The sequence below is a fragment of the Morone saxatilis genome, unplaced genomic scaffold (assembly GCF_004916995.1).
Source record: "Morone saxatilis isolate NCDOM2014 unplaced genomic scaffold, NCSU_SB_2.0 Contig23, whole genome shotgun sequence".
In the NCBI taxonomy this organism is placed as follows: Eukaryota; Metazoa; Chordata; class Actinopteri; family Moronidae; genus Morone; species Morone saxatilis.
Genome location: NW_023339796.1, coordinates 8,745,854 through 8,755,319, shown reverse-complemented (window position 1 = coordinate 8,755,319; position 9,466 = coordinate 8,745,854). Strand labels below are relative to the sequence as shown.

The 9,466-nt window shown below is 37.9% G+C and overlaps 1 protein-coding gene across 1 annotated transcript; it reads left to right on the top strand.

Annotated features, from left to right (window-relative positions):
- atp6v0b (ATPase H+ transporting V0 subunit b) lies at nt 1-7,936 on the top strand. Its single transcript, XM_035670639.1, has 8 exons — nt 1-263; nt 1,088-1,136; nt 2,284-2,367; nt 3,432-3,509; nt 4,465-4,534; nt 4,728-4,779; nt 5,199-5,389; nt 5,632-7,936. The coding sequence occupies exons 1-8, from the start codon at nt 179-181 to the stop codon at nt 5,656-5,658; spliced, it is 636 nt and encodes a 211-aa protein (XP_035526532.1). The 5' UTR covers nt 1-178; the 3' UTR covers nt 5,659-7,936.
- Nucleotides 7,937-9,466: the final 1,530 nt, after the last annotated feature.

The following is a 9,466-nucleotide window of genomic DNA, read 5'->3' as shown; positions in this document are numbered from 1 at the left end:
TAGTCAAGCTGGATCAGCTGACACTGGCCAGCTTCTCCTTTTGATGCTCCTTCTCCTCCATCGACTGGTAGCGCTTCTTTAAACTGTATTGTTTTCGCTATCGTTGCGCTACTGGCGTCAAGTTTTTAGATTTGAGCCGAGGAGATCTCGCCGATCCAGCAGTTAGACGGCCGGATAGATGCTGCTAGAGTGGATGATGGACGGACACGCTATTCTGTATACGGGGGTCACTTTGGCCTTCTGGAGTACCATACTAATCGTCGGTAAGGTTATATTTCCCCTGAATATTTGTCATGATGTTGCACGTAATGAATTAAATCATCTATTTTCTACCGGTATGCAACAAAGCCGTTGTAACAAGTTGTTCTTCTCTTCGTGGTAAAACACCCGTTTTGCGTTTGACAGCTATAATTCAGGGACCCGGCTAAATCCTGGGAGGAGAGCGGCTGCGGATGTTTCCATTTTGTTTTCCCCCCCCAGCTACTATTTGTTAGATTAATATGCCAATTAAAGACAACGCCATCCATGCATGATAGTATTTACTACCCTAAAAGACGCCAAAAACACTATTTGTAGCTGAGTTTTAATCGAAATCGCATGTATTTTATATTTCAGCTCGCCAGCATTTCCTTACGCTAAGCTAAGCTAATGTCAGCGATACTGCTTAAATATCAGAGGTTAGGCGACGGTGTTTGCCGTTTATGTTTACTAGTAAATACTTTATTTAGTGCAAGTTAGTGTGGCGTTTCGGGTTGCTCTTCTTTCAGTGTTATTTATTAATTTTGGCTGAGCAACATTAGCTGGTTAGCTGTAGACAGGAGAGGGATTTGGCCCCAAACAGGAACTGCAGCAGTTTTCACATGAGAGTGAGCTATCACACCGAAGTTACAACTTCTCTCCGTGACTTTAACACCTGAATGTGACTCTGTTACACACATGGTTCGGGTTATTAACGCAGGAACATACCGTCAATGTCTGTACCAAAGGGGGTTTCTCTTTCACAGACACCGAGCTTGTGAATGAGCATCAAGGCTGACTTTTTTTTCATTTTCACTTCTAATTTAACGTATTTGTTTTACTTCCACAGGTATTTGCTATACCATATTTGACCTTGGGTTCCGTTTTGATGTGGCATGGTAAGCAATCTGGACATAAAGTTACTGTGTGCAGGTTAATGAGCATCATTGGGCTGCACTGTATTTAATTGTGGACTCAAAACACAAACAGGACTACACAAGCTCTTCAGTAATACATCTGTCACCTGTCAGAATAACACAGGTATTAGTTGAACGAAAGATGTTTAATAGGCAACTGTTTTGTGAAGGATTTCAGTATTTAATGCTTTTTTTTTTTGTCATGTATGATCATCAGTGAAATATCTTAGTCTTGGACTAATGGTTAAACAAAAACAAACTATTTATTTAAAGACTTAACTTTGCACTCTAAGGATTTGTGATGTTAGGAATTGTGATTCTTTGTTTTGTGGCATTTTATGTAAAAAAAAAAACAATAAATTGACTGACGATTTAATTAAAAAAGAACTGACAGATTAGTCGATAATGAAAATGATCATTTTTTTAAGCCCTAATTTGAAGTCAGTCCACTTCTTTAGTTGAATGCTTTGATATTGACACTATTGTCTTGCGGAGAGTAGATGTCGAAATGTTGGGCTGTTTAAAAGTTGTACCAAAACTACAGTGACTTTTCCTAGATTGCACAATTGTAAGAATACTGCTATGCTACTTTACAACAGGTCATCGTTTCTGGCTATTCAGAATAATCAATATAACTATTGTTTGTGTTTTTAAAAAACAACATACAAAGTGCTTCACAAAGGCGTAAGTGTAGCACATTACTGTTAGGAGGGTCTGTCTTCACATGACTGTTCAAAAGTCAACCTTTTTTATTATATGGAAGTATAAAAGACGAGGGAAAGTATAGTTTGACTTCCTTTAGAGTTATAGTTAAGTGATTTAACCACTGTAAACAATAGAATAAGAGTTTGCATTTGAATTAAATCTGCATTTAGCTTACAAATATATATTTGATTTTCGGCTGTATAGAAGCAGATTCTCATTAATTCTAACTGCACCTACTGTTTAAAACCAGCCCTCTTTTTTGTTGTAGTGTGAGTCTGGGTCACTCTCTGTACACTGTTTAAGTTAAAATCTTATCTTATCTTCTTATCTTATCTTCGGCTGCCATTTATAACACGTTTAAATTTCATTTTTAAGGTGGTCACAAAGCAAGTAGACTTCATCAGCTGTACCTCTTTGCTTGCAGGTTCCTGACAGAGACTTCTCCTTTTATGTGGGCCAGTCTGGGCATTGGCTTGGCCATCTCTCTGTCTGTGGTGGGAGCAGCCTGGTGAGTACTTAACATAGTACACAGTTTAAAGCAGTGTAAGACACAGATAGTGGTACTTTAAAGCCTAAAATGCACCGGTCTTTCATAGAATAATTTCCTCTTTCTTGAAGCACTTAGGAAAGTAAGTATCATGTGGGAATATGGAACTGGAAAATCTTAGAATTAGCAGAACAGGAACACTCCTGAGTATCTGTTGGATGGAGTCTCTTTTTAGATTTTGAAATTAAGTGGTGAATTAAAAAGTTATGTCAGCTACACTCATACGACATAACACAACAAACACTTTTACAATTGGCTTCAGAGGGACCCTGACAAACTAAGTTGACTTACAGAAGCTTGACTGAGACCGAGACCTCATGTCGCCTAAAGTCGTCTGTTAAAAGTTACTCTTAAACACTGTAAAACCCACAGCTGACGTCCTGCAGACTGCCAAGATGCTTCTGTCCATTGAAGAGACAAACAGAATAAACCAGCCAACTCATGTTTTGCACCATTGAAGCTGGTTAAACTGTTTAATTGTATGCTTGGAATACAAACTGAGAATGTTTCTTATTTAAAATAAAGATGCATCTGTCAGTGAAAGCTTTGCTCTGCCGTTGTCAACCTGTGGTCTTTTGCAAGTGGATATAGATTATTCTGAGATGAAAAATATATAGAGAAGCTGCTCTGGATGGGTGAAATAATTGATTCACCAGCATGCAGCCGCTCAGAGAGCTCTCTCTGACTTCCCTTGATGCAGATTCAACAAGCAGAACTTGCTGAACAGAAGGAGATAAGGGCCAATTAGAACCAATGGTTCAGGACTACAGCCGACTGTCAGCAGCTCACAGCTCACAACGCAGTTCAGCCGCTGTTGGCTTGGTGTGTTGGGGCCCAGACATGTTGTATCTGTGTAGTGACTGACGTAACGTAGCTGTATTACATTTACAAATGACACGTCGGATCGACACAAATCACTGATATCTCTTTAAAGAGAAACTTTTTTACAGGGTGTTTGGATTGTGCAACAAAAATTCTTGGATGATGCAGAAGGAATCTCGCTGATTGGTGTTTTTGTTTTTTAGGGGGATCTACATCACTGGTTCAAGCATTATTGGAGGTGGTGTCAAGGCTCCACGCATCAAAACCAAGAATTTGGTCAGGTAGGCTCATGCAAGAACAGAAATTGAGAAATAATAAATCTAATTCTCCTCTGCTTTATATTTTCATATTATATTTACTGTATAGTAGGCTTAGTTAGTTATATCATTTTGACTTTTAATCATACTGTTTCTCGCCTACCTCCATTTGTTTTGTGATTATTTGTGGAAAGTATCTGCTGTACCACTGCAATTTCTCTTTGAGATTAGTAAACTAATCCTTTCTTCCCTCCCACCTGAAGCAAAGCTGTGTAGTATTATCCAGTTGAATGTTGAATACTGCTGCTGAATGAAGAAAGTGGTTTAAAAATCATATTTTTGTAGTAATGCTTAACCTCTACTACTTGCATTCCTCATGGAGACATGTAATAGCCATTTAACACCAGAAAGCGATATCAAAACATCTGTAAAAGTTTCTTAAAGTAGAACTGCAGCTTTATACAAGTGTTACATCCTGCTCTCATTAGCCTCATTGTATCTAGTTAATGAGTATCTGTGAGCGCTTGTCATGATAGCCAGTGAATTACAGTTTCACCAATCATCCATGACCACAGTTTGTTACTGTTAGTCCACAGCAGCACTTTGTAGTGACTCGGGAGAACAAGCTGCCAGGTTAAAAGCCAATCACTGGGGCGGCAGTAGCTCAGTCCGTAGGCTTGGGAACCGGAGGGTCACCAGTTTAAGTCCAGTATGGAGTGTGGACTGGTAGCTGGAGAGGTGCCAGTTCACCTCCTGGCTGGGGTGCCCTTGAGCAAGGCACTGAACCCCTAACTGCTCCCAGAGTGCCGCTACGAGGCAGCCCATCACTCCACCATCTCTCTGTATTTGCATGTCTATAAGCAAATATATATGATTGTATTTTGTATTCTGTGTGTATTTATATTATTAATTTGTTATTTTAATAAAGTTAATCATCTTATTTACTTCTCTTACATTTTTTTTTAATCCCTCCCTCTAGCATCATTTTCTGTGAAGCTGTAGCGATCTATGGGATCATCATGGCCATTGTAATCAGCAACATGGCTGAGGTAAGCAATAAACAGTTCTATTGTTGGATCAAGAAAACTGTGCCGTTATTCATTTTGTCTTTAAAGACGGGAGCACTGTACAGGGAACAGTACATACATTGGTATCAAACATATGAGACAGAAATACGCTTAATGTGATTGTGACAAAAATTGTGGTTGTTTTATTCTAAAAAGAATCTCTTTCCTCTTATAGAACTTTAGTGGAACAACCCCTGAGACCATCGGGGCAAGGAACTACCAAGCTGGTAAGAAAACAGACAAAAAGCTACTGAATGCCAGATGTTAAAGAAAATCAATCTTAAAAATGCCAACAATTTCAACATTAAACGGCACCTGGAATTTGCTGATTGTCACTCAAATTGCCGTATCCAGGGTGCGTTTTTCCCCCCTCATTTTTAACACATAGATGTAATGTTGACAGTACATGTCTTTCCATTCACTTTATAATGCATATTTTTAATCTGTGCATTAAAGAGGTGGATGGAAGAGGCCAAATTTATATTTAAAAAATGGTTGCGTTATAATGTGACAGTCTGGTACCAAGTTGAATGCTTGATATGGTCTGTATACAACTTTAATTCTTATGGTCTTAAATCAGGATGTGGCCAGTCCCAATGTAACTACTTATGGAAGTCTCTGACTCATTTGATTTCAATCCTACTAGGTTACTCCATGTTTGGAGCCGGTCTGACTGTGGGCTTTTCCAACCTCTTCTGCGGCATCTGTGTCGGCATCGTGGGCAGCGGAGCGGCGTTGGCAGACGCCCAGAACGCCAGCCTCTTCGTGAAGATCCTCATTGTGGAAATCTTCGGCAGTGCAATTGGCCTGTTTGGTGTCATTGTGGCCATTCTGCAGGTGAATGAGACGAGCTGCTCATTTTCTGTGTTCACAATCTTTCTCTTTTCTTCAGACGAGGAAGCTATCCATGGCTGCAACAATGGCCTTTTGTTGCAGACTTATGACACATGTCACTGCAGAGATAGTAATTATTTTCACAAAAGTGTAGATGGATCTATGTTGTGTAGATGTGATGATTCAACCTGTTTCTGTATATGAAAGTCTGTAATAACTGGTGTCTTTTTTTTTTTCTCCGTCAGACGTCAAAAGTAAAGATGGGTGACTAGAAGATGCCTTCACACGCTGAGAAGATGAAAAAGACACTGCTGGAAAATAAGATGGATTATTGTGTAAATACATCGTAAATTATTTAAATGTCTCTATTTGCCTGGTATTGTTTTTAACCATCATTCGTGCAAGAGTGGTACGCACACACCCCTTACTGTGTTGTCTTGATAGAAACATGAATGTTAAGTAAGAAATCTGGTAAAAAAACCCCACCAGATGGCAGTGTTTCGTGTGCATTTTTGCACCTGAAATTAATGACCGAACCTTGCTTCTCTTCAACAGTTCAGCTTGATGAGCAATACAAGCAGAATGTTGTGATGGATTTTAGCTGGCCAGCCAATCTGTAGTCTTGAGAGCTGTAAAGAGAACTGCAAGGATTTAAAATGCAAGCACAGGTTCATACAGGTTGGGGTTTTAATGACATTTTCCTGCTCACTCTTGGATGTATGATGAGTTAAAAATTACACTAGAGTATTTGAAAATATTTGTGTGTGTGTATGCTGGACACGTGATCTTTTTTTTTTTTCTCCTGTGAAGCATGAGGGTGTTTACCATTGTGTTTATTATTGTAGCCTGGTCTGTCAGGGTTTGTTTTTTTTTGTTTGTTTTGTTTTTGTAACTGTTCTTTGCTAATAAGCACGTGGTCCTTAATCCACGCTGTGGTCCGAATACAGTATTTGTCAGGCCTCCTGCTGTAGAAGTGAAGTTTTGAATTACAGTAGTGAAGTGGAAAGTAAGGTCATCCCGACAGCTGGACGTGCTCTTTGGGAGGCCAAGTAGTGTCAGATCACAGCAGCAGATCTGCTCTAAACATGTCAACCTGTCATTCATTTCCTTACTTCCAAAAATGTTATGCCAGCCACAACTTCCTTGTTTTTCCCCAGAGTCTTCTGATCCTTTTTCAGGAGGTTTTACAGGGAGGAATTGGATATAAAAGTGGATTGTTCAGTGTTGAGTAGAAGGAAACCAAACGATTGTGGATTCGCAGAATACTTTAAGAGATCCCTTGTCCATAGTGTTGTGCACAGAGACCATTAACTGGCTTTCAAGGAAACAAAGATGACCTTAGCATGAGGAAACCTAACGTCTCCAGTTACAAGTGAACAAAGTCAACATTTCTATCCTCCTTCTCAAGTCGCTAATCAACCTTATTATCGTAGAAAAGAGGGATTTATTTTAGAGAGCACCTACATTTCTAGTAGTACCTTACACTTAGTGGTAATAATATTTAATATTTGCTCTAGCATCGCAGTCATTGTTCTAGAGGTCTTAATAATTTTGTGTAGACTGGTCCTCTTGACTTTGATTTTATGTTCTCTCAGGTGATCTGGCTCCCAAAACTCTGGGTAAAAACTATGGACTGCATTAAATATTCAGCGACTTTATGGATACAGGTTTTTACATTATTTTACACAGAAATTACATTCTACAAATCTTCATATTTCTTTATTTTTTATTAAACTGTCTCGTTTTGAATGTTCATCTTAACATCTGTGTTCCCAAATTATTTTCTAACATTCCTTAAAGTGTGTGTGTGTGCGTGTGTGTGTAAAGCTTAGTCTTAGTGTGTTTGGGTAGAGTGCAATTTGAATGACAAAATTAGACTCCTGCTACATCACAGCAAAGCCATCATTTAAATCTTTTGTCATCAAAGCATGTGCTTTTTTTATCAGCTGGTAGCTGCGCAGCATTTCGGCTGTTTCCTATTGATGCTGACAAGTGAATGTGGAAACAGATTGTTTTTATGAACCTTTGGCTGCCAGCTGACAGAAGAATCAAATTGATGTGGGCACCGAGTGCAAAATGCTTGTACGGAAACACGTTTGCTAACACTTTCTGTTCTTGATGCATCATTCCGCAACTTAAGATGACAGACCACGGCTAATTGTAAATCGTCTTTCCTGTAATTTTTCCCTCCAACCCTCTCGTGGAGTCGTGAATGAGTATAAACATTGAGTCTTTACATGGGGAAACTGGATCGTCTTTAATATATCCAGACCTAGCCTCCCAAAGGTGTCAAAAGCCGCAAGATCGTCTTTTCCCTGATGATGGTTTTTAATTAAGCCGAGATGTAACTCAGATATTCCTTTGGTAAACCAGGCTCTGCACCAAACCCCGGGCTTTCAGTGACTGTAGTTGGTACCGTGTGTGCATTATGTTTATGTGATGGTGATCAGAGAATAAGTCATTGTTTTTTTTGACATTGTGTACAATAATAAAACAGATCGTCCTTCTGGCTTCATAAATGTCCTTGAGAAAATAAAATGTTCCAATCAAGGTTTGTTGGATTTGTTTCTGATTTAGATTCCTGTTTATCTTGTGGGTTTGTCAGTGTTGTGTCCTAAACAGTGCTGTGTGTACTGCTGTATATGACCTGTGCCACCAACACTCATCTTGCCTCCTGCTGTGTTTACTTGCTTCCACTAGATGGAGCAGTAAACCACAAAATCTGTCTTCCTGATTGAACTGGTGCTGTACACACTGGCTAATATCTGCTATAATATTTAACTGTGTAGCTGCAAGGTTATAGTGTGAAATTAAAGAACACATCATAGCATTAGTGTATAAGGTATTTATCTATCTGAAACTGGGCATTATGCTTTTTAAAATATATTATTGTCCCATTGCAGTTGCCTGCAGAAGACCCCATAATATACAGTAATTAAGACCACTTGTGAATATCATTGTGACGCCAGATGTTTTTGAACCGTTTTCCACTCATGGCTTATTCCCATTTAAAGAGACCATGCTCTTTAAACAATAATTGAATAATTAAAGACACTCAAAGACACTTCACAGAAGTACATAAGACAATTATTTTAAAATATATACAATCTTAAAATCTAATAAACTAATTCAACAAAGATTAAGGATGTCTTTGTCTACAGAGAGCCTCTAATCAATTTGTCAATTAATTAAATAAGAGGGGGCAGCTCTGCTAACTACAAAGCTTTAAAATGTGTCCATATGCATTTTAAAAAGAATTTAAGGTAGAGTTAGCATGTGTAATGTCTGTATATTTAAACATGTTTTAACAATGACCAATGGTATATTCCCATTTTAATGAGACCATTTAAAACAATCAACTTAATGTAAAATATAAATCATCTTAGTCAACTAAGTTAACTGATGATAAAAAGGACAAAAATGTAAAAGATGTCACAGAACACATTTAGAAATTGATGTTTAAAGTTGAAGAGTGTTAAACAACACTTTTAAGGTAGGGTTGTTAATGTCTGTATATTTAGACGCATTTGTACATAACTTTCCTATTGAAGCACTTTTTAACATCTGCATTGAAAAGTACAATATAAACAAACTTTGCTTTTTATTAGAAGTTTTAATAAAGTTTTAATAAACCATATTTGTGAATATCATTGTGATGCCAGGACTAAGCAGTAAAATAGTCTTAGTCAATCAAGACCAATGATCAATTGGTCAACTAACTAACTAACTAAAAAAAATAGAGCAACCATACAAACCTTTAAAATATGATCATCAAAGGTTTAAAAAATAATCTGAGAAAAACTAAAACTAAAAGTATAACGTGGAGAGTTGTATGTGTATTTATTTGTCTGCCTGCCCTATGAAACAATTTATTTGTTATGAAATCCAGTATAAATAAAAACAAAAATCATTATTTAAAACTCACATTATTATCTCCCTGTGTGTCCATGACAGAAAAGTAGGTTATCAAATCCCCACCTTCCCTGGTATGAGACGAGCAGGACAAAAAAAAAAAAAAGAAAAAGAAAAGAAAAAAAGAAAAAACGAGATTCTGAACCATCCGGGCTTCCGTAGGCAGCA

Excerpts from the sequence above, each read along its gene's own strand:
- atp6v0b (XM_035670639.1), top strand. The coding sequence starts at position 179 with ATGCTGCTAGAGTGGATGATGGACGGACACGCTATTCTGTATACGGGG. Across the intron at positions 2,368-3,431 it reads TCTGTGGTGGGAGCAGCCTG|GGGGATCTACATCACTGGTT; the intron begins GTGAGTACTTAA and ends TTTGTTTTTTAG. Across the intron at positions 5,390-5,631 it reads TCATTGTGGCCATTCTGCAG|ACGTCAAAAGTAAAGATGGG; the intron begins GTGAATGAGACG and ends TTTCTCCGTCAG.